Raw genomic sequence first — 26,422 nt, forward strand, 5'->3', positions numbered from 1 at the left:
CTCCTTTCACACTCAAGCTTTCACTTCTGCAACTAGCTGGTACCTTGCTGCTCAGTAAAAGGAATCGTAAGTATTTTTCAACATGGACCCTCTTTTCCTATAATTTTCTTTTTAAGTGATTAATGGGAACAACAATTTTTGAAATTGATCTGGTATCATCACAGGCTGCAATGTAATCCTTTAGGGCAATAAAGCCCCATAATATATGTCCACTACAAGTATTTGTTTTTGCCATGGACAGGCTCAGATTGTAAATAAAAGTGTCTGACAATATTAATCAAGGATCATACAGAGAAATAAAATGTTTTTCTTTACCTTCTGCTTGATCCAGTCTGTTTGTTATTGTGTCTAAGACTCGTTCAAAGAAAAGTCTCATCTCGCGATGAGTTGAGTTGTTGTCGAAATCAGCTAAATATTCAGCCATGACAGATCTGGAGCGAGGAGTGCCAGGAGTAGTTTGTTGTGTTTTCAAAATTGTGGCTGAAAATGTAGCTGATTTTGACTCAACTCAGCTCTCGAGAGATTTCAGAGCAAGACTTCTCCTTAAGTGAGACTTGTTTGGACACAATAACAAACAGATTAAGTGAAAGGTAAAGAAAAACATGTTATTTCTCTGTATGGTCCTTTCCATAATGTTGTCAGACATTACATTACAATCTGTCAGAGGCAAAAACAAGCACTTTTAGTAGATGTACATTGACAGGGAGCTATGGCCCTGTCAGATTACATTGCAGCCAGTTTAACTGCTGCCGGCTGTAGCGCTCTCACTCAATACTGGACCGATTTCAAAAATCGTTGTCCCCATTAGTCACTTGGACACAAAACATGGAAAAATAGGGTCAAGGTTGAAAAATACTGAAGTTTCCCTTGAAGGACTGCACTGTGTCGACCCCGCTAAGGAGACCTCATTCTGCAGCTTGACAGCACCATTGACTGTTGAGATCTAGCAGCAGGTCACCATAACCAGCGGTGACCACCTTATGAGTCACAGCTGCCTTAAAGCCACTGACATGAAAGAGGAGTCCAGTCTGACTCTACTCAACCTCACTGCACTTATGAGTTTGTAACTCAAATTTGTGAATGATCGTTTTGCTTTGTTTCTTAAACCCTTTAACAGTTTTTTTAGATCGAATGAAGAAGAAAACAATAGTAATGTTTTATAAATAGCAGATCTGTTTTATATGCATGTTCAAACATTATACCTCCTACATGGTATAATGATGTTTGAGTATTTATAGGATATTCACACCAGGATCTTATGATACAAATAGTACATAATTAAAATCATTATTGCTTCTAATTCTTAGAGTTCTCCATTTAAAGTGGCAATCAACAACAGTGAATGTAAAAGCTCTTATTAGTCGTATATTCATGGCCTGTTATATCAACAAACAATAGAGAAAAGCAAAATGGAAACATTGTCATTATTGCTTTAAATGTTCTTTTCACTTATGAGGTGATTAAATGAAAGTGAAAACAGTGTCGTTCGAGTCTTTACCGTCTCCAAACAGCATGAGGATGGCCAGATCCACAGCTCGTTTCCAGCCGGAGTCTTTCTGGATGGCGATACCATAGCCGGTCGATGCGAACACCTTCCCGCTCCCAATGGTGACCAGCTTACAGCCCTCGTCTCTGCCCGCCATGTAGTTCAGCACTGCGGCATCGTAGATGAAGGCATCCAGTTTTCTGCAGAGTAAAACAGAAAGGAAATGGGGAAACGTGTCAGAAGAAAACAAATGCATGTCTGAATTGTCGTCACTTTTATATTGTGGTTAAAGAGCAATAATGTGCGTGGACGAGTATAGCACTGCCTAACTATTATTTGCACCTTTACTAAAGCCAGAGGGTAATGCATTATTTCTACTATGCCATTTTCTGTTAATTATTGCTAAGACAAGAAGTACATTTGGGTAGTATCGGCTTTAAATAATTGATTTCCAGTCATATTTCCCTGAAATAACTGCTCTTTAGTAAGTAAATATTTAATTATTGATTTATTGCGGGAATGTATATTCTCCATATCTTTTATGTGTTCAGTTGATGTGCTGACGACTGTCTAAAAGACTCTTTGGCTATGCTAGCATAATTAGCAGCACTGAAATATTTAGCAGAAACTTTGTTCATGTTATGGACAAAATGTTTCAGGATTTGGACACTCAGACAAAAAGTAAATAATAGAGCACCGGGCTGGGTCTGATTTTTTTTCACAAGCAATTATATTATTTTTTAAAATATTGTTTGCCTTCATTTTGGTAGCTCACAGCGTAGAAATAGAAAAGGAAACATAAGACAACAAAAGTTCTTATTCCTGGGTCTACTGTACTATTTTATAGTTGAAAAAGAAAATAAATAACCTTTAAGGAAAAAGAGCCAAAAAACAAACAAAACAATCCTCAACACAAGGTAAAACTTCTTGTTCTTTCCAGAGCTTTCAACCACATCTCACATCCTTCCACAGCAGATGGAGTAGAAGGTGGGGGTTAAGGATTATGACATAATTCATTTGCTGAGGAAGGTTAAAAGCTTTGGAAAAAAACAGCTACGTTGGACGTTGTGTTGAGAATATTTTTATCTCAACTGCTATTTGAAAAGATTTAACCTGTAGGCTCAAGTATGACTACTGCTCAGCCTGCATTCTTACTAAATTGGTCACAATACAGGATGTGTCACAGGATGGGGACACCCTGTATGCATTTCTAGATAAATTTGACATGACAGTCTGCAGCTTGGTAACAAACTACCACCAAATGGGGCCTTGGGGCTCTCTGGGCCTCTGTGGTCATTCAGCTCAAACTCATCCCAAACATGAGAGGTACATCACCGCTTTGAATTTTAAATTCTTCAGCAGTAGTTGATGAAAACAATGGACGACAGGAGGAGACAGGCAAAGAAGAGAAGGGAATATTAGTTAGCATTCAAGGGCAGAGAGAGTGAATATTAGCTAGCTTTCATAGCAACCACAGGCTACGCTGCTATTCTGGGCGCCAGTGGCAGGCAGATACACAGCTCCACTGACTGCCCACCCACATTGCCCAGAAAGCTCTCTCTTCCTCTGTTTCCCTCCCTTTATCTTTCATCATCTTTTCTCTGTATTGCATCAGTACAGGACCTCACAGTTCCACAACACCCTCTTTTCCCCCTGCTGAGATCCTTTCATCTCCCTCCTTCCTTACATCCCCCATCTGTCTCTCCATCCTCCCCTCTGTCTCTCCCCTCACCCGTTCTTCAGACTGTGCAGGGCTTCATCTACATTCTTCTGGTGGAAGCTGGTCATGTAGCTATGCATGTCCCGGTAGTTGTTACGGATGTTGCGCTCCGTACTCCCATTGGGCACCGTGCCGAACCGGAATGGCGGTGAGAATTCGTTGGGCTTCTGGAACTGTTGTGGGGGTTTCCGGAAAAGAAACCACACAGAGAAGATGACAGAGGAGCGCTTGTTAGCATGGAAAAGGCACTGAGCTGCATCAAATAGCCTTTACTGCACTGTTGAGTAGCAGGAGCGTAGGACTTTGCTTTTGGAAGCTTAAAATTAGCTAAATACTTCAAGTTGTGCTCAATAGACAGACAGACTTGGGAGGATCTTGAGGGCTTGTTTAGACAGTTTCGACTGTACATCGGATCAAGTTCAAAATGAATCATCATGTTAACTACAATCAACAGTTTTGACATGAGTAGTTGAGGCCTGCAACTTTCCAACTTCTCATTTTCTATAAAATATCAGTAAAGCAAAGTAATAAATGCTCATCACAATTTGCTAGGTTTAGTCTAAGTTTACATCTGACCAAACAACAATGAGTCCAGAACAGTCCAAACATATCAAATGTATGTTTTACATCAGACAAAGAAAAGCAACAAATCCAATAAAGATGGTATCAGTTTTAACAATTGAGGCGCTGGAACTAGGTCAGTTTTCTGTTTTGCATGAAAAATTATTTATACAATTGACTGATTATGGGACAAATATTAACAGAATAGCAATTTGTATTATTCTATTATTCTATTGATCAAATTTAAGTTTGTTTGTAGGGCACTTTCTTATAGTCAATTTACAGAAAATGAACTAATAATTTGGATATCTATTCATCTTTTAGACAGTTTATAATGTATTAAGCCAAAACGTCACGTCCACGTCTTTCCATTTTTGACTGCTGGTCAAAAAAAAAAAAATCACTTTGGGCTTCATAACTTAACTTATGTATATATAACAGATTTTGAGTTTTCACAAATTAAGCATTTCATTTAATCATTGAAAAACGAAACTGAATCATATGTATATTGAATAAAATCATTTGCAGTCCTGAATTACACACTTTTATAGAATTGGACATCTACTCAGATAAAGAGAAGAAGCCATCCACACTCAGTCTCACATTGCCCCGTGTTATGTATTTTTGCATACCAACCCCTCCATCCCACAAACCCCTCACATCCCCTCAAAATCACACCTTTTTGTCTGACAGGCCCGACACCTGGTCGACATACTCTTCCTGGATCATGAAGGCAGCCAGGTTGGCAGTGTAGGAGGCCAGGAAGATGACAGCGAAGAAGGCCCACACTGACACCATGATCTTACTGGTGGTACCTTTGGGATTCTGCACTGGAACAGAGTTGTTGAAAACCAGACCCCAAAGCAGCCAGATGGCCTTACCGATGGTGAAAGAGGGGCCACCGGGCTCTGGGAGACATTGACAGAAAAGGAGAGAAGAGGGAGGAGGTACAAAAAAAAAGATGACTGAAGGAAGAGGACTCACCGATCAAAGCTACTACTTCATTTTATCTGCATTTACTCATGAATGCTGTTGTGGGAGGCAGTTGATGGATGGCAGTGACAAAGACTAGATTTATTCCCTTCCTTTAGTTTGTCAGTGATTGCAGGATGTGCTCTACGGTCCACATACACTATTTCAGCTACCGCTGTGACAACCGACTCTTACAGACCAACTCTGTTCCACCTACTTCTATGGCAGTATGACAAGGTAGTAGGATGGAAACACTACCTACTGTAGCTCTTTGGCATCAGAGACAGGGAGAAAGAAAGAGGAGGGGGAGGGGGAAGATGAGCACACAGCAGGCTACAATTATGCTACAGCTGGAGCAGCACTATAGGACAACAGCCTTACATAACCTAGTGATTAAACCACACATCCTATACACATGAACCGGGGACATTTTTGACACTGTTGCTGTGACAGAAGATATTCAGAAAACATTACTGTAGGAAACATAACTCCAAATGAGACACCATTACTCTTATCCCCTCTGGTTCTCGACAAAAAGGCTATGAACGGCAATATAACACTTCTCTGATTTTATCTTGAGTGGCTGCCTTGTGGCAGACTAATACAATCCTGAGAATAGAGCTGGGTGTGTAAAACCTGGAGAAAAAAATAGATTGAATCTAAACCATTGATTTTGATGGGCAAATTGATTTTAACGGCGTGCTGGAACTGTATTTGATTCAATAGAATCGTGTTGTTCTGTACTGTCAGACGCCGTTAAACCTGACACATATTTTCAATGTATGGCAATAGATCTACTAAAGTGTATTCATCGGTTTTACAACTCTAGATGCAGTGGTGTAACACTGGTGTAATATTCGCGAATGGCACAATAAAAAAGTCGGTGTAATGCAAGAACAGAGGAGACTTTGTTCACACGGTGGTGCTGAGAATACTTAAGATCACCTATCTGGTTCTTGTCAATGATCCTTTTCATTAGCGAAAAGGCTTAAGTGACTATAGATGTAGATAAGCACTCCAAGATGTCGAGTAGAAAGTCCCAGTGCTCCACTGACACTCATTCAGAAGGGACTGTCAAAGTAATTTAGCGCACGGAGGGCTCTGCTTGAATGGTGCATTCAAGGTAACAAAGCCTGCCCAGTAAGTCATTTTAGTACATGAGATTGCATGAAGATGTACCTCATTGTCACCTTTTTGGAGCATGGATTGACTAGGTCTGAATGAAGTGTGTGTTTGTGTGTGTGTGTGTGTGTGTGTGTGTGTGCGCACTCCCCTCACCTCGTCCATCTGCCAGACAGCGATTGTAACCCACCGGGCTGAAGTACTCAAACACAAAAACGGCCACGGCTGACACCAACAGCAACATAACAAACATCATCACCCAGACATCAGCACTGAAGGGCTCTGAAAGAGAGAGGGGATGATCGGGGGGGAGGGTGCAGCAGGGTGCAGCAGGAGAGGAAACGGAAAGGGGAGGGAGTGAATGTTGTGGATAAACAGAGAAAGGAAGTTCATTAATCCAAATTAAACAAAATTATAAAATCAGCCTTCTCTGGAGGAAGGTAGGAAGGTGTGAATGAGCAGATGCGCTCACTGAACATTTTCTGCCATTTTGTAGTTTTCACATATTATCTATGGCAAACCTCACTTACTTGTATCTCTTTCTGTCATTGTGCTGTTATGAGCATGTTTTTGTGTGTGTAACTATTCTTGATTTTGTGCTGTACACCTGCCAGAAACACCAGCTGCATTTCTTCTCACCAAGAAAGGCAGAGGGGGAGACGGTCCCGTTGCTACGCGAGACCATGACACTGATTCCCGTCTCGATGAACGGCACAGAGAAGTCAATAACCTCTGACCTCTCCTCATTGATGGTGAGCGAACCCACTGCCATGTGGGCATTCTTTAACACCACCTGCGGGTGAAACACAGACACACAGAGACAAGAGGGAAACATGGAAGGTCAGTGGGCGTAGTGCTGAATACACCGGGGACTCCAGTGTTGAAAAACAGATTGGTAAAAGCGGCGTGCCAGGAAGAATAACTCGGCTCTGTAGCTCATACAAAAGCCACAGTCTCTGCTAAGTGTTTAACAGATTACTTAGGAAGAAGGGAAATGAGAGGAAAAGTGGATCATTACTACACTGGGTCAGTGTACAACTCCCAACCAACCCAGCCTCCCTCTGAGTCTACTCAGGTATATTTAGCCCTAAGTTTCTGAAGCCTCAGGCCATGAATAAAATTGGAGCACAAAAGACTGTGTTAATAATGGATATATATGCCAGAGTGAGCAGGAATCCTACGCACTGTTTTCTTCTCTGTTTGTGACAGTTTAGTATAGAGGCCTGCTCTCTTTTTTTCTCTTTTTCATTCTGTTTTCCTGTGGCTGTTTCCCCCCCATTCAAATTAACTCATTAGCTGCTTGCTTTTGCATTTAAGAACATGGACTAACGCATCCATGCGTGCATGATTTGTACATCTGAATGGACTTTCATATGCTGATGTATATTTCAGGAATTTTTTAACACGACACCCAGTAGGTGGAAGGTTAAGATCATTTTATATTATCCTGGGCATCTTAACTCATCTTTGTTCTTAAGATGATAATAAAGTTGCTCATTTTATTCCATAATCAATTAGGTTGGACATCACATTGTAAAGGCTGCATTGTGCTGGATGTCTAATGTGTACAGTAATGTGTGCAGGAGAGAAGTGGGTCTTTCCCTGAGGCTGCTTTCTCCCTCTCTACCTCTCTCTTCCAATCGCTGTCTCTCTCTCTTTCTCTACTCATGTCTTTCTCTTCATCTCTGATTAGGAGCCTCATTGTCCTCCTCCTGAGGTTGAGCTGATCACAGCCTCCCTTCAGGCCAGGTTGTGGGGAACAACTGGTTGATGGAGTGAACCAACAACAGATATGTTGATTAAATTAACATAAGACATAATAAATACATTTAAAAGAAACATAATTCAGACTTGAATCCAAATCTTTTGTATTCTTAAGATAGCAGTATACAACAAATTGAATCAGATTAGGCGTCTTATCACTTGCTTATTGTTGTGCAATACTTCTTTCCCTTCAACTTTTTAACTTTCAAATAATTTATTTCTATGATCCAGAACCTAATTGATCTAGCATGGAGGTTAGTACTCTTTTGGAGAGTTTCTCCAACACTTTTGCCAAATAACCAGTGCTGCTGATTTTATAAGTGACCTCACTCAGGCTACATCAAAGATATCAAATAAGAAAAAGACACACTGTAAAAAAGACCACTGTACTCCATCTGAAATAACAACTTCTCTCTCTACTCAACAACAGATGTTAAATTTGATTCCTGCCACTTACAGCAGTTATTTATTATTATGGATATCACTTTAGTTTTCACTGGCTCTTGAATCATGAATGATGTTACATGTCCTCAGGGAGGCTTGCAGGGCTCTTGAGAAAAGAGTGAAATGATTGTAGGGTCGCTATAAACAACACTGAGCATGACATGCTAAACTGATGGCATTACACAGATGGACCTGCAGCTGTAGTGAGTAAACTGGCCATCTATATTCAACACAAGTCAAGAGAAATATGCCAAATATGATTTTGTTTGATGTATAATGCCTTATTGAGTCTCTGTGTTGCTTCAGTAATGGTTGTATGGTTTTCTGCTGAGGTGTTGCTCCAGCTGTGAAATTCATGATCAGTCAGTGTGCCAGCAGGTCTGTAATCGACCAAACTGTCATTGAGGGTATTTTTAAGCTGTTCACAGCTGATGCAAAGGTGTTGTTTTTCTGTGTTTTTGGATGTGAACATGAGTACATAGAGTGATTGTGTGTAAAGGGAAGAGAAATGTCTTCACCTCGCCAACCAAGCCATTCCACGTCCCATTAACCTTCTTGCCATGTTTGCCGTTGGTGACCAGGTAGAGATCGTAAGTGAACTTGACCGCCTTGGCAATCTTCTTAAGGATGTCAATACAAAAACCCTTGCAGCAGCGCTTGATGTAAATGCCTGAATCACCCGTCTGGTTGCTGGTAGGTGGAATGAAGAGGGAGGGGAGAGTGGAAGTAAGGATAGATGAACATGAGAAAAAGTTTCAACAGCCTGAGATCAATGTTTATTTGAGTTAAAGTGCATTAAACTTGTGTTTCAAAGGACAGAAGACAGACGTATGAAGGTTTCTTTCTAACCAACCAGGCTGGAAACGGGTCATTACAGATTAGGATGCAGTAAAAACAAATAAAAGTTACATTTAAAAATATAGATCTGTGTCCATGCATTACTACACCTGTATATAGAGCAGTGTGAAAAAGAAAAAATAAGGAAAATGGAAAAGGATGGATTTAGGTTATTTTTGGAGCCAATTTTTTTCCTGCACGGTGGCCATTAACATCCAGGTTCAATGAGCATGATTTTATTCTAACAAACGTAAAAAGGTTTACATATTGTCATCCAAATTACACAGTAACTGGGACGAAGAATAATCCACATTGAGTCACAAATTTGACCGAATTGTGTCAAATTGAGTTGTTTTGGCTCACAGCAGATACAGGTGCATAACAGCTGTGGGTAACAACACAATACCAACTTTGGCACAGTCAGAGGACGTTGTCAGTGCCAGACCAAGAAAAAACGTGTTAGAGTTTGTTTTGGATACACACAAAAAATGTGATTGGACCTCCATTTATAGGCATTTGTGGGATTGTAAATTCAGCTCATACGTGAACAACTTTCATAATTACTGAGATAATATGTCCCATATAGAATAGAATAATGAGAACACAGGGGTTTATCTGATGACTGTGTCCACATATTATGCTTTTGTGCAAACAGAGACTTTTAGTCCTGAATCTGCACAGCTCTGTCTATCTGGCTCGTGGTGTATTTTGGGCTTGAAAGAAACCCTGCATATTCTCTGTGGCATATTGCTGCCTATCTCTGAAATGCTGTATGTGAAAATGTCTTTCAAGAGCCAGACAGACAGAGGGAGGGAGAAAAGGGGAATAGGGGAACAGGAGAAAGAACAAGGTGAAAGATCAGTCGATAAAAAGACCACTGAGCCAGAAGATGTAGGACACCCTCAGGAGATTCCAGGTAGGCCAGTGATAGTAAAGCAGTCCAATGAAGAAAATTCATTATCACACACCAAGGAGAAGTGGATAGCAAGAGGTTCAGGTTGAAGAGGCAAGGAGGGGGAGGAAAACAGTGACAGAAACCAAGACAATGATCTAGTTAGCAGTGGGGAGGTGAGTAGAGGTAATCACAAGTCACACAGGATATTGTAAAGGATCAAACAGATGCTAGTCAAAAAATCCATTGAAACATGCAACTACAGAGGCAGAAAAAAGCAAGCCCAAGAGACACATTTATGACAAATGTAAAATAATGCATGGCTGTGAGCATTCCTCTTTGTACGTAGATGTTTCATTATTGATCCTCTTCTGTATTTGCTTTTTAGCATTTACAGTTGTGTTGTGCTTGAGTACAGATAGTGTTTAATGGCTTTTTAAAACTACTGGTGATTTGTTCAAATGACTTTGAATACATGCAGAAGGTTATACAGCACTCTAGAAAAGTTTCAAATAATTCATATTGCAGCTATATTGATGTATAAATCAATATGTATTACACTGAGCCTCATTAAGAGTTCTATTTTAAGCACTTCTCTCTAATAATATTAATCTTGGATTCACACAGTAAAAACAAATCTAATGTTTTCCTCCTTTGATAGGAAAATTAATGTCTTTAAGGGGGAAAAAACTATCCAGATCCAACTTTAAATTCTCACGTGAGTTTAAGCTGTTTGCGGCAAGGCACGGTGTTCCTCATGCAGGTTCCACTGAGCGGGTCCACATCCTCCACAATGACAAATGGTGCCTCCTCCAGAGTCACGATGGACAGGTGGTCCTCCCGCTCCTCCGCTCCTGAGTACAGCTCAAAGCGAGGCCACACATGGTACCTCATCGTCAAAGAGCCTCTCTCCCATTTGCCAACCTGCATGAGTGAGTGGGAGGAGGACTGTGTGATATACAGGCTACTGTTGCAGGTACTTTAAATGGCAGGGAGACACTCCAAACGAAAAAAAGACAAAAGTGACATATCAGAAGTTGGAAATATACAAAACTGAAAGGAGAGGAGAGGAGAGGAGAGGAGAGGAGAGGAAAGGAAAGGAAAGGAAAGGAAAGGAGTACATAGGATATTTACCCTGTCCCATTGTCTATCCTTGTCTAGGAGAATGATGACCAGTTTGGGGAACATCTGGTGGCCCTCTTCGCTAAATGACAGGTTACGGCCTTCAAATGTCACATTCATGAGGTACCTGAGAATTACAATTCAACTTTCAGTTAGAAATGCCAAAATCAGTGACTTGGATTGACTTAGAGATATAGACTTTCAACATTATTGAAAATTATTGGGAACAGTGCTGCCCCATTACATTAAGTTGTTGTGGCTTTAACAAATAGTTGCCTTAGCAACAGCAAAATTAGCATGGATATATAAACAAAGTACTGGATACAGGAACAGCACTGGGCCAACTGTGAAACTGTGTCATATGATGCACACTGGACCAAATACTTTTTCCCATACATTTAGATTGTGAAAGCGATGTCTGTGGATCAGTGGATAAATGGTTTTGAGTGTCAAAACCCATGCAAAATAACCAGTTTCCATGGGCGCATGCAGCTCATTTTGATTCAGATAATGTCTTTACAGCAGTAAGTGGCTTTTTTGGCTTTGTGTGCCACTGAGCAACTTCTACCTCTTAAACAGCTAAACTTCATACTATGTTCACCAGCTAGGTGCTAACTTTGTCTGTTTGGTGCTTGGTAAGTTGCCTACAGTGGATTTAACTGAGCTTTAACTTTAAAGCTGCCTACTGTAAAATAGAAAAGTAAAACAGTATGTTTTTAAGGCCTTAAAATCAAAACTGTGAGCTGAAAGAGGCTTAAAATGCTTTGTAGCGTTTGAGGGGATCTGCAGAGTCTGGTGATACTGGTAATAGTTGATTCATCACTACATGTGACACCTTCCAGTTTTCCATCACACATACAGCAACAGCATGGACTCTCATTTACAAATATTCTCAGATGTCCTGAACAATAAAATATCAATCCAAAACATTTCACATGAAGTATGTACAGCTGGTATTTGTAATGACTCACTGCAGTATTTGCAGTTCAAATACACTGGCAGTGTAATACTGGCAATGTTCTCCTGTGAAATGTGTTGCTACCTTGTTAAGAAAATACTGTGGCTGAAGGTGGCTCTGCATAATGTCCGACACCCTGGAGTTTTACATTATCATCTAAATTAGATCTGATAAGATTATCATTGAATACTCTCTTCCTATTTTATGTATTTTATTGTTTGTGTGTATTTATGTGTTTATTTGTACATATGAATTGGTGTTTTATTAGTCTTTTTTTCTCATCTTCACTTTTTTCTTTGTTTTATGTTTGTTGTTTGTAAAGCAGTTTGTTGATTTTAAAAGCTGCCATATAAATTAACATATTATCATCATTCTGATTAATATTAATATATGTTCTGCAACATGTCCTATATGTTCTATGTTATATGTACATATATGTTGTTTAAGCAGTATGATAATGAAAAGAGAAGCTAAATTATTCAACTTCACGATGAACTAAAAGCAAGGTCACTGCTTCTAATGCAGTGGTCTTTAGTTTTAATTGATTTCATTTTCTAAAAGATGACCCAGTTTGAAGCCTGGTAAAACATACAGAATATGCCACCTGATAGACTTAGAGGGATGAAGAGTAAGCACAGGGAGGAGGTGAGAGTTAAGTAAGAGCAAGGAGAGTGAGGAGAGAAACAAGAAACCCGGAGTGAAAGGTGGAACAGAGGGAAGGAGTAGAGAGGGCGAGCGTATTAAGTGCCTGTGTGAATACATATAAGAATATATGTGTGTCAACAAGTGTACAGCAGTAGCAGATAAGCTGGAATCTCTTTCTTTCTCTCTCTCGCTGCTGCCTCCTTCCCTCACTCTTCCTCGTCCCAATCTGTGGGCTGCCATCACCATGGAGACGCTCTGCCTCTGAAACAATCCACTGGAGAAATAAATATCTTGTCTGAATGCAAGGAGTGAGGGGCCACGTGTGTGTGTGTGTATGCGCGTGCATGCAGATTTTTTAAAGGAGGTGCTGTTCACATTTACCCACCATCATCTCCAACCAAGTCAACAGCATGAAAAAAAGACAATATATCTATTCACAAGACAACAGATGAGCAATGGGCCTGAAACTTACCCAAGATTTTATCGCAAGTACCTCCTACTAGAACATTCAGTACTTCTATCTGTAATGTCTTTGACTATATTTATATCCCACCTCACACATACACACACAGATCTAAGTAGGCTACATGCATTGAGCAAGTCAATAATATGAGTCAAGCCTCCATGAAATCCCTATTGCTGCTCACTGGCTGGCTAGCACGCTAAAAGTGCTGTAATGCGCGTGTAACATGGGATTAGCCTCCTAAACATAATCTCAGTTTGAATAGCGAACCAAAAAGATCAAGGTGGTGTGGGTGGAGGCTCTCGAGGTCCAACTTGTTGCTGCCCTGATGCCATGACGACCCATGTGACCAGCAATGGGCTGCATGCGAATGTATGTTCATGTGTCATCGTGACTGGCCGGCATGTGTAAGCACATGCAAAACCGCAACATAGGGACACAGGGAGGCTCTTAACACCAGCCTAATGTAATGTAATGTGTTGCCATGGCACCAACAACCACAGCAATTTTCATGCAATCAGCTGCGTTGCCATGGGAACAGTAATCTCACTGGAGAGAGGCTGGTTGAAAGAGAAAGAGAGAAAGGAGTATTTTTCTGTATAAACCTGAGTGTTTACCCACTTCCCCTCATGCTGTCTTTCACTTTCAGATCAATCTCTCCATCTCACCTCTGAGTAGGGCATCGAATCGCACATCAATAGGATTCATCTGCCCGCACATTAACCTGTGCCTTTACAAAGATGGATGCATGCTGTGAATTTACAGCAGAGGAGACTCCTCTGTTTATCATTTTGTAGCCCTGTACTATTGATGTAGCTTTTATGTGCTGTTTGATCCCTTCTCTTGTCAGAATTCCCCTCTGACTCTGCTGTAAGAGGAAAAAAAAAACACAACCAGGACGAGCTACTAAAGGAACCTCATGCAGCTCGATCACAGCCATATGCAGCGCTGGTGTGCGCCTCGCTCACCAACTGTTCCCCGACTAATCACTGGCTGTGAGGGGAATTTATTTTTTAGTTACAGAGACACTGAATCATCAATGCCATGGACACAATCCCTCTTTTTTTCTTTTTTTTTCTCTCCCCATTTTTTCAAATCTCTTCGAAACGTATTTCAGAGCCATTTGATACGACTTATCTGAATTATTTCTTTTATCTCCAGCTGAAGTTGAGCAGGGTCACAAATTGACTGACTGACTGCAATGCAGGGATGTAAAAATACACGTATGTGTGCGTGTGTGCGCGCGTGTCTAAAGAAATCTGTGGTACACGCACACACACGTGCACACACATACACACACGAACACACACACACACACACACACACACACACACACACACACACACGTACATACTGTATCAGGTTTGGGTGGATGACTCATAATCTGGGATGACTGCAGAAGACCTGCCTCTGAAGAGTTACCAAATACTGATGAAATATGTACTTCATATTACAAGTCCTGTAGGATAGAAACAGTGACTGTGTGAGGAGACAGAATATGGTAAATTATGTTAATGCACGATACATGCGGTGCAGGAGCTCTGCCACTAAGGACTGGGGGCCTATGTGTGAATACAATACATTTAAGACCTTCAATATTAATATTTTAGTTAAACAGGTACACATAAGACACACAGGAGCAAACAGGATGTGAGCCAATGCAATACAAAGAATTAGCAGTGCACTGACATGCCCTTAATATCAAAACCACATCATGGATTATTTTTTTATTCAATGCAATTTTGATCAAGTATTATGTACATTAAATCATTAAAATTATTAAAAGGTCGCCACTGACAAGCCCCTGTCGTCAATGTTGGTGCTACTGACAAAATTAAGTTGAATTGTGTTTTGAATTTGAACCAGATTATTGGTTGTCAAGGGAATCAGTATGTGCATCACTGTGAATGAATGTATTAGTTCACATTCGTATATACTGTATGGTGAATTACTGTGCTTTCTGATAGGACATTCACATGAGAAAAACAGCTAGCTGTTAATAATTTATTAACTTATAATAACTCCATAATAACTTACATGATGAGCATGTGTGTGTTATCCCCAGCATGTGTGATAATTAAAGCTTCTGTGTTTCTTTGAATATAAAATATGGATCCCTCCTCTGTTGCTCTTCCATTTTCCTGTTGTGTGGAGTTTTTCCTCATCTGAATAGAGCGTCTAAGTATAGGGGGTGTCATATGCTATGCAGGTAGTAAAACCCCTTGAGGAATAATAAGGCGCTCAACTCATGATAATACCACAAAAACTGGGTGCTGGATCCTTGAAGTGGTTAATAATGAAAAGGAAAGACTAGGACAGAACTCCAAATTGACTTTTTTCGCAATTAAAAAAAATCAATTTGGAGTGATGTCATAGTCTTTCTTTTTCATTAAAGCTCCTTAAGGGAAAATGTGATTTCAGCTATTGGGCAATATAATATAGTCTATACTAGACATGAAGATATCTGACTGGCTAGTAGCAACAAACTACAAACTAACTGCAACTATAAACTAAAAGCTTTTCATCCAGGTGAATTGGTGGCTTTCACTTTACTTGAATAACTCTAAACATTGGTATTGATACAGAATTTTGAAAAACCTAATACCATGATGTGATACATAGAGCACACAAATATAATAACTTGTTTAATTGTTGACTCATTTATTGCTGGTGGCACAGCTCACACAGCGCAAACACACACGCAGAGTGATGTGGACTACACATAGGAGAGATGTAAGAGCTTAGAGTCTCTTTGAGCTGCAGCCTTTAATAAGTGAGTCCACAGGAGTGCCATGTGATCTGGGTCCATGAGGACCCCTGTTGAGGAGGAGACATCAGACAGCTACCTGTGGATTCTGTAGAGAGGGAGCTCTGCATCAGAGAGAGACCTCTCTCATTTCAAATGTGAACAAGGGCTTAACAGACAAGGACGCTGACCTTCCACAGTCCACAGACATCAAATAGTGACGTTCATGTCTCAGTGGCTGTCTGTGATCTCAGAAAATATGATCTGATTTTTTGTTTTTAAGGTTTAGTCAAGAATATGTCTTTAATGCAAAGACAGTCCTTAATTTAAAAAAGGATATTAATAAAGAACATGGCACAATGTGAGATAGACAAGCTTTCTAGTAATTTCTTAAAAGGGCTCCATATGCAGTCTGATGATCTCATCTCATTGGCGGGAACTTGCCAAGGCACAGTTTTATGCCACAAGGAAACTCCAACATGAGCCAAGATTACTTTAAAAGGCTTGTGTATAAAACATCAAATAAATGTGGGGTGGGACTTAAATTTGAAATATGTAATATTTATGATTATGTAAGTATGTAACAAAAATGACTTGAAGCAGTTTTAAATGAAAAATTAATTAATTAATCAACCAATGCATAATATCTGTGTGGAAGGAACATCTTAGCTCCATCTGACAGCAGACACTGTTAGAGCAACATTGCTGCAGGGGACATTAAAGGAGAAAGCCACCGAAAACCATTTAATTCAATATTAAAAACAGCTATTGGATATTTACAGCACAATTAACTTTTTTGGCCCCAATTAGTAGTTCATGTATTTTTCATATGAATGCAGATAATTTGTATAACACGCACAATATGATGTCATGTTACTGTAAATGTGTTTGGCTCATATATACATACATAAAGATGAAAAGCTTATTTTTTAAAGTCACAATTTGGTGCTGACGTTATCAGTCATACAGGCATAAATCCATTGTAGTAGAAGCAGATATAATAATTCCTACCCTGACAGCACATTCAAAAGGACCAGAATGCAATGCTGCCACAAAATGTTTTCAAAACTCTCCAATATTCCCTCACAAGTAAACTCTTTGATACTTTATCACTGTTACTGTAGATCTCTTTACTTCTACATAACCACACAGGTAAACACAATAAGACAGAGGTGGAAATTATGAATCACTTTGCTGATTTGATATGTCCAGTTCCATTCAAAGATGGGTAGTCACTGCTCAGATGGACTCCAGTATGTGCGTACATCAGTAAGTGAACATACATTGACCAACTAAAGTAGAAGGTGATCATATGTTTATGACACAATACCCAACAAATCAAATGACCAAATGTTGTTTGATCATGAATCCTAAATAAAATATTAAAGAAGGAAGTGTAAATAGACCAATACAACAGTTTCAATATAAAATAATATAAATAAAGATGAAAAAAGGAAATAAATAAAAATGGTTTAAGACATCTTCCACATCTCACAAAATGAGCACTTACAAAATAAATGAACATCATCCTCTTTTTCAGTTTTACAAAAAGAGCCATCTGTTTCTAAAAATCTAGAAAGGTAAATATTTGTTGGATAGATGTTGTGTAAAATTGAAATGTAGTTCTCTAAGTGTCTTTGATAAATACATTTAAAAGGAACAAGCCATGCTCTACGCCAATGTATGTCCTTAAAATGAGAATTTGAAAAAGAAAATGTCCATGTGGTGTTACTTGTGTTGTAAAAACATTTTATGATATGTTTTTTGATAAAGTTGTTACTCATAAACTTAACGCCATTTATGTAAAGCATACAATGAGATCTCAAGTTGCTTTATATAGCCTTTCATTAGTTATAATAAACCATTAGGAATGGATTTAACTACTAACCCATATTCTTTGGGCTTGACAGGAGACGCTTTCTCATTAAGGAAGATCTCATATGTCAGTAGTAGACCATTGTCATCAAAAAGGTCCTTTATAAAGATTATATTTTTGTCAACCCAAGTTTGATAATATAGAGATTTGTTCCTGTTAGTAATACTTTCATCATTCCAAATTATTGATTTATGTGGAAAGAAATTGTGTGCACAGCCTCCATGCCAACAAAGCTTATTGATAAAATTTGGAAAGTTTTATAGGCAACTTTGTAACATTGTAATTACACAAATACATTTTTAGACCACCTACTTCTTCTTTAAATATATTGTGAGGAATTGTCCTTTCCAAAACTGTTACAAATCACTGTTAAAATAATTATGTTTTAAGATGAGACAGGAGGTAGTCTTTATACTGAATGAAAGACAAACCTTATTAATTGTCCAAATCCATCCCAAAAACTGTTTCAGCTTTTGTGGAGTTATTGTGTTGCTTTAATTAAAATCCACCCTTTTTTAAATACAACAGAAGTAAAAATTGAGGTTATCATCAAACAATGAATTCAAAACAGCATGATAAAAGACAAAAATAACACTGAAATGTTGAATTAATTAAACATGAGCTACTGAGCATCCAGGAGGCAGACAATACAGTATGACAGATGTGCACTATAGTGTACACTGATGCAATAAGTGAACCACTGCTATACAGGCCACAGGAATTATTGATTGGTTATTTCTATGCCATTTACCTCACATGAATTAATTTTAACTGTAATGGGAGGAAAGAGTTAAATGAGCACATTTTAATTCATGCTCAATATTAGTAATCCTGTCCTTTAACACACTAATCCTCCCTCATTATGACGTATGTATACATAGAAAATTAGGATCAACACTTTTTGATAGAGGAAGAAAATTAATCAGGGTGGAGGAGAGCCATCGTGGCTTTCTAATTCAACATTTATCTTAATTTAACTCAAAGCTTCTCAGTGAGAATGAACTGATGCGAGAGCATCACAGAAAAAAGGAAATAAAGGAACGACGAAAAGCAAAGAATATTCAGGAACAAAAGGAAGTAGACTAAAGGTGAAGTATCCACAGTCCAGACAGATATCTTGTTGAAATGGAAACGACAAAAGAAAACAAAGTAAAACAGAAAGCTGTCAGAGACATGAAGTGCAAGTAACCATGTGTAAATTTGATACTGTGACCTTCATCCATGTAAGGAAGCATCTATGAAGAGAGACATTTGTGCTCTAGATGCCCAGAGGCTACGTGAAACGGCCTGCTCACTCTCTAATAAACACAAAGACAGCATCTTTTATTGTGGCCTTTAAAAAAATGCAGTAATATTGCTCTCCCACTGCAGGAAAAAATACTTTAAAGGTGACACAGGATGAGAGTAATATGGTCGCCTTACATGCGTGACAGGCAGCACAAGTATTAGACTGGTCTGCGGAGGAGATTGTCTTATAAACTCAACTGGAAGGCTGACGGCAAACACACTTAACCAGCCAGTGGTGGAAGATCCTACACTTGAGTAAAAATACTAAATGATTGAATGATACCAATGAAAAAAAACAAGATTAACAAGGAAGGATGGAAGAAGTTCTACTATATAAACTGGAGTATTTTTTTGGGCTTGAACAATTATTTACATCTGCCTTTTGTGCTAAAAACTCATAGACATCTGAAACATGACAAGGAGTGCCAACTAAACAGTTTTGTAAAGCGTCACAAGGTAAAAAATTTAGGGAACACCGGTTTAATCATATATTTTTTAATGTAACATCTTAATCTCAAATATAACTAGTAACTTTATCTGTCAAATAAATACACATACTGGAGTAAAAAGTACAGTATTTCCACCTGTAACGTAGTTGACTACAAGCATAAAATGGAAATACCTAGAAAAATAAACACAAGTACAGTACTTGAGTGAATGTACTGAATTGCATTTCACCACTGCAGCAATATCAGAGACATGAATACAAATCTGATCAAATCTCATCAGATCACATAAACGCAAACTCACAACAAAATATTAATCATCACTTACATCATATATACCGTTTGTATATCAGCGCAGGGATCTAAGGAAGAATTTGAATGCAACATGTGCGCACACACACACACACACACACAGTCAAACTAATAATAAAAACATTCCTTTCCCTGGATCATACGCACACAAGTAAGCCCCTTAGTGCCTCGTCCAAAACCACTTGGAGCACATTTTCTCATTATCCCAGCGTTCCTGTCCTCTCTGTCAGGCAGGAAACAATAGATGGCCTCTAGAGCTCTGTGTGTGTTCACTTATTTGTGGTGTTATTTGTGTTGGCGCGTGTGAGCACTTGCGGCGTATTCATGCTTGTGTGTGCCCCATAAGGTCATGCAGCCCCTAAACAAATCTGAGAGCGTGACTCACCGGGGCCTCCCATCTCTGTCCATCAGCGCTGACAGGATAGCATGCTAATCCAGCATGCATGCAGCCCACTGTGGCCTGTAGCTATACAGGACCACACACAGACATATGGCCTTATTACTGCTTTTGTCTCTCGGGGTGAGTGGATGGAATAGGTGGAAATATATGTCTGTGTGTGTGTGTGTGTGTGTGTGTGTGTGTGTGTGTGTGTGTACATGCGTGGGTGTGTTTTAGGTTGCTGTTAACCCCTGGGGTCATCACCAAGATCCACCGATACAAATTCCCTACCTTCATTCAGACGATTGAAGAAAAATGGAATGGTTGGTTGAAAAACACACCACTCTTACTCTCTTACACACAAGCACACACAGGAAAAGTCCCAGGTGTGTGCCTGAAGGATGATTGAGAGCTAACCCTGTGTCAGATAGTGCCCTTTGGGGACTGAAATATTCATGGTTGTGGGGTTATTGTTATTTCAGCTCTGTTGGTGGTGGAATCCTGGGTGGCATGCGTAACTGCTCCCAATATTAAAAACAGAAACATGAGAAAAAGACAAGACCCCAATTTACAGTAATACATCAACCTCAACCTGGAGATTAATGCAGCGATGGCAGGGGATGTTACATAATATATTCTTATATTCACATCCCTTAAATCTGAATTGATAGAGAAAGTTTTTTTATAATAAAAAATAGAAGAAATTATTTTATTTTAGAAAAAAAGGGCATATAAAAGGCAGGTATGTGCCCAAGGAATGGCTTCAGTATATTCTAAACTTTTATTGGATTTAGCCCTGAAGGGCAGTAATATGCTGTGTGTTTGCTTGTGTGCTTGCCATAATCCTTATGTTGTTCTTTGGCTCTTTTGTCATTAATCCAGTTGTCCCTGAGCATTCAATTAGCTGTGGAATCTGTGATCAATGTGAACAGTAAAAGCATGCCCTATAAAGTTAAATGGGGATTAATTATTGAATACCAATGCTCCTGCTTTTCCGCAATGTGCCAAAATAAGGAGAAGAGGTTCAGAGGAAGAGGAAAAGAAGGATGTTTTCCTTTAAAGATGGCTGCGGGTTAAGATAAAGATAGGATGAGATGTTGTAAGTCTGAAAGCTCATGTCTTTTCCTCTTATGTTTTATGTTTTAAATGGCTGGTTAAACAATTTTTCCTCAGGGAAGGTGTCAACATGGTTAATGTTTTTGTACTGTATGAATGTCTGTGTGTGTGCGTGGTATTTATGAATATCCGTCACGTCGCGTGCGTGTGTGTGGTCGCACATGTGCTGCATTTATGTGATATTTTAAACTGTGCTTCACTACTTTTTTTTCTGATAATTTACCAGCCTGTTCTTTTGGCTGTGACTCATATGACTTAAAAAAAGATTTCAACTGCGTTTGTTCAGACCATCTTCTTGCATTGTGCATGACGCTCTGCTCCATTTGTGCACCAATTTGAATTTCAAACATTCAGAAATAAGAGGAAAATGGCTCATTGAGTTTTCATTTGCCCTTTTTTTTACCAGCAGTGAAGTTTGTTTTTAATGGATCTATGCTTAAACTTAAAACAATATTCCATCAAAAACACAGATTGTTGAGTTCAAGTTACAGTTCAGCTGTGACGGCAATTTGAAGTAAAAACAAACCGGTTCATTTGAGGGGCAATTAAAATCTTTGTTACTGTTGCTACGCCTGTCACGTTTTCTGTTCCCTCATAGCACATATGCAGTTTTACAATGATATCGACAGCAGATTTCAAAATTCATCTATTTTAAAAACAATTATTGGGATTATATTTCACGTGAAAGTGAGTAAAAACTAAAAAAGCTTTTAACCATGGATTTTGTTGGCTGAAATGACCACTGTCGTTAAAGACTCTTAAAGACTCGTTAAAGAGCTGATTTGTCTTTCGAGAATGGTAAAAGGGTCATAAATATGTATTCTAAATACATACATACATGATATATCCAAGCGGCAACCACGGCTTGAGGCCCAAGCCAATGTGGCTCCAACTGACACCCATTCAAAAAGCATCGACTTCTCTAGAAATGATTTTGAATGAAGTCCCAATTGCACTATTGTCTCAGTTGCTAAATTCAGGCCGCTTAATAAATGTGTTAGTGGTCATTTTGGAAATGATTGTCCCTTGAATAAGATTTGAAGACTTATAACAAGCTTTGATGTCTGCTGTATACCACCTCCAATGCAAATCAATGGGTGACATCACACCTCCTAACGTCCATCTTTATATGCAGCCTATGGATAAAACGAGACAATGAAATACGTTCCAGGAAGTCTGGTTGCAGCAACAGATAAATGTATTTAAAGACTTATTAGTTGTTCTCTAACTCTAACAAACAAGGTTTTACAACTCTGAATAGTCACAGTTGCAACTGTTTTATCTTTCGTCATGACGATTGCGAGGCAGTTGAGCCTGATTCAACTTTTTTGCCAGACGACCACTGCACAGAGCCCCCATTTAACTTAATGAGAGCTGATGTCGCTCTGAACGCCACCTTGTACTCTTGGGGTTTTGGAAAGTCCAAAAAAAGAAGTATCAGTCTAACTACAGACCCACGCAAGTCACCCAAGCTTCCCTAGTGTCATTTGTTAAGCTGTGATTTGACAATTGCTTTTATTTGTACATGTTTCTATTCCTGTCTTTACGCCCTGCTTTTCCCCGGCCACCCAACCCCTTAGCATTGACTCACTTCAGTATTTCCTTGGAGTGGCCGGTGTTGGAGCTCTTTTTGTCAGGTGTCCCGAGGCAGCTAGACTTCAGCAGGGTGTGTGGCCCTCGGTCCAGCATCATGGTGGAGGTCGCCGTGGCAATGACAGCCACTGCATCACGTACCCTGGCCTCGATGTTGTAGTCCCATTCGTCATATGACACCGAGATAAGCCCTGGGAAAGAAAGAGAGAGAGAGAGAGAGAGAGAGAGAGAGAGAGAGAGAGAGAGAGAGAGAGAGAGAGAGAGAGAGAGAGAGAGAGAGAGAGAGAGAGAGAGAGAGAAAGTGAGGTGAGAGGAAGGCATGTATGGACAGAGGAAAGAAGAAGAGAGAAATATAGAGAAAGATTAAAGCAGAGAGAGCGAGAGACAGAAAGGTGAGAAAGAGAGGGAAGTTCAATGAAAAATAGCCAGAAGGGGAAAAGACACACAAAAATGAAAGCATTTTAGAAGAGGCTGAACATGGACACAAAATTAAGACTGCAGGTGTCCCTCAGCTCATTATAGTTGGCTTTCCAAACATGAGGAACTGCTGGCGATCAGATATCAACATCCACATTTTTCATTTCCAGTGGCTGGCTTGGATTATGTGTTCAAATTTGAAACCTGCACTGCAAATCTATTGGAAACCTGTATTTGCCATGTTGCTTTTACTAGTTTTACACAAAGTGCGATATTTTTGGTCATCTGCCCAAGCAAATAGTTCATAGTTTAAATAAACTGCTGGATCAGAGGAAGGGTGTGAGGGAGAACCACTTCAAAATTACAAAGGTGTCTTTTTCCTGCCCGAACTGTTAACCTGGAGAAACATCGCAGGGATTCGGTGAGGTCAACATTCAGACTATTATTACAACTGATCACCACAATATAAAAATTAAAGTCTGTCAGGCCATGTTTGTCTCATGTAGTTTATATTAATAATAACTCACTATAATATTATTATTTTTCTTACAACCAGATGAACTCCAAAATGAGTCACAAAGTCAGTTAACTGAGATTAACAGGAATTAGAAAGCAGCCTAACACTGTCTGGCTGAGTGTAGCACAGAAACACAAGGAGAACATTTGCATGTACTGTATGTAAACAAGCCCATCTGTCATGCCTACACTTCAATTCAAATGTCTTTGAAAACTTGTAATGTTATATGGATTTTAGTTTCAGGTCAGTGATGCTGAAGCACAGGAGTTGCTTAGATGTGTTTGGACTTGGCTCCTTTCATTGACCTCTCACCTCCACACTCTATTTAACCATGTGTTGAGATCCAGAGAAGAGTCATATCAGTACATCCCTTCAATAAAATCCTCTGCATTGTAAATAAGTACTTCAATATGATTATCAGTATATATACAGTATATATAGATATAATCAGTGATTCAATACACCAGTATAGTGAGAGTGATATTGCACAATACAGGTTAAAAATCTTCTTTTCCAACAATATTATGATTGAAAAGTGTTTTTACTTCTATAAACTATTGACACACAATTGTGAGATAATTAATGCATAATTACTAAGAAATAAGTGATCTCAGCATCTTAATTTTATCAGATAGATGGACATCATCATGTGTTGAATCTTGAAGGAAACTGGCTAGATTGCCAGCAGTAACAAATGTGTCAATGTTATATTGAGGATGTTACACTCAATATAGCATGGCACACCCTCTGTCCTTTAGTGCTTGTTTTAGATGACTCTCCCAAAAAAACGCTCCAGGAAAAAAGGAAGAAACTCCAGGGAGGGCAACAGAGGAGTGGTTCCTCTTAAAAGATATGCACTAGATGTTGTGATAGGAAACCAAAGTTACACATTATTAAAAGCTTCAACTATAACTTTGTGCCCCAGATTTCATCACTATAGATCAGGGAACTGAAGCAGAGTAAGAGTTTATCACAATAGCATTTACTAGGTACTGTACAGCTATGAAGGGTCAATAGAAAAACGACATGCCCAACCATGTAGGAAAAAAAATCACACAATCCACTTAAGTGAAAGCAGCAGGGTTTATGTGACAATGGTCTTAATATTGAAAAATGCTTTTATATATAACAAAGCATCACAATTAATTTGGTCATGCTGATTTATTATTTCAAAAAGCTGCAACTGCATCTATTCAATTAGCAATGCAATGATACATGGAGCATACTCCATGTAATTATCTGTGTTTGTGTGTACCTGTAGGGAAAACAGAGGGAACATGGTCTACATCTCCAGCCACGAGCGAGGGCACAATCCAGGTGAAGCCGTAACCTGTGAGGCCAACAGAATGGGCCACCTCAAAGATAGTGGAGGCCTCCTCCTTTGTGCAGTAAAGCAGGATGATAGGACTCTGCAGTTTCTTCAGCTGGTTCTGGATCTTGGAATCTCCGTCGTCTGCTGACATGTCCAAGAGGAGGACTTCTTCTAGCTCCCAACCTGCAAAGCTGTTATCGATGGTGCTGCGGATCTGGATAGGAAAGACAGAGATTTTTTTTTTTTAATAAAAGTGTAGGCTGCACACATGCAGTTGTTAAGGAGAGATACTGGAACAAAATTGACAGAGTTGTCTACTCCTCCAGCTCCCAGATCACAAAACTGTTCTGTCTTTACATATCTCTCAAGAGTAGGAAGCAGTGGTCGATTTTCATTTTTTTATTTTTTTAAACAAAACATGAGCAAGATTAGGTAACACCTTTTCCCAAATCTGAGACTATATCTGTGACTATATCCTCACACACAGAGGAAACTCTCATGGAGATAGTGTCAGCTTTATTCTTTCATCTGTACCTGTAATCCCAGAGCAGCACAGCATTAATAGATAATTTCATACTGCAGCAGGAAATGATCTTATCATAGCCTCTAAATTTACACTTGTAGATCATAAACTCCTTTATGGCATTTAGATTAAAGATATATTTGTATTTGTGTTGTTATCAATTCAAATAAAGATCTATAAATTGAAATAAAAACAGGCAGAGTGAACCATTTTGTGTGCAGTATATCCCACTACAACACTTGTTTTCTTTTGTACTAAAAGAAGAAAAAGAAACCTTGATCTTTTATGAAAGAGAAGACGAGATTTATGATGCTGGTGATAAATAGCTGCACAAATATCAACTGCTATAAGCTTTGCTTCTACTTAATTCACCTGTTGGTTGAATTAGTTTGTTTATATACTTTCAAACACTTTCACATATAGAGTGGAGACAGCAGGCTGTAGTTGATCTATATATTATATACATTTACCATAAAGCTAATTTACCCACTGGAAAATGCTCCTTCAGAGGAGTATGTGCACTAAGTCTCCTCATTTATAATCTTAATATGTATGGGGTTTTTTTTTCTTTTAAACCAGATTTTGACTCTAACTTTGCTCAAAGTCAAGACAGTGTCATTGCTTTAACTTCTTATTCTGTTCAAATGTATGTCTGATGTTTAAAGTTATTCAGGATCTCATACCATCCCCTTGAAAGAGTCTGTGCTCAGCCCCAGAGATAAGGAGGCTGAAGCCTCAGTGAGTTTCAAAAAGAAACGTTCGGACAATCTGTCTTTTCCATTAAAGCAATCAGAAAATGGAACTCACTCCCCACATATATCAAACTCTGCTAACCTTATCATTTTTAAATGCTTGAACTTATGGTTTAAGACCAGACAATCAGGTCCTTAGCAACAGTTGCCTTTGTTAAGA

General features: G+C 39.1%; 1 protein-coding gene across 4 annotated transcripts in view; it reads right to left on the minus strand.

Moving 5' to 3' along the window:
* Positions 1-26,422, minus strand: part of grin2bb (glutamate receptor, ionotropic, N-methyl D-aspartate 2B, genome duplicate b) — a 76,067-nt gene that overhangs the window by 12,354 nt on the left and 37,291 nt on the right. For all 4 annotated transcript variants that reach the window (XM_053330369.1, XM_053330361.1, XM_053330377.1 and 1 more), the window contains 10 exons: positions 24,931-25,201; positions 22,740-22,932; positions 10,933-11,047; positions 10,517-10,722; positions 8,588-8,759; positions 6,501-6,654; positions 6,018-6,143; positions 4,446-4,675; positions 3,219-3,379; positions 1,499-1,686 (listed from right to left, as the gene is read on the minus strand). In XM_053330369.1, coding sequence (XP_053186344.1) covers positions 1,499-1,686; positions 3,219-3,379; positions 4,446-4,675; positions 6,018-6,143; positions 6,501-6,654; positions 8,588-8,759; positions 10,517-10,722; positions 10,933-11,047; positions 22,740-22,932; positions 24,931-25,201 — 1,816 coding nt within the window. The remainder of the gene's footprint in view (positions 1-1,498; positions 1,687-3,218; positions 3,380-4,445; positions 4,676-6,017; positions 6,144-6,500; positions 6,655-8,587; positions 8,760-10,516; positions 10,723-10,932; positions 11,048-22,739; positions 22,933-24,930; positions 25,202-26,422) is intronic.

Source organism: Scomber japonicus, chromosome 2, assembly GCF_027409825.1.
Source record: "Scomber japonicus isolate fScoJap1 chromosome 2, fScoJap1.pri, whole genome shotgun sequence".
Taxonomy (NCBI): Eukaryota; Metazoa; Chordata; class Actinopteri; order Scombriformes; family Scombridae; genus Scomber; species Scomber japonicus.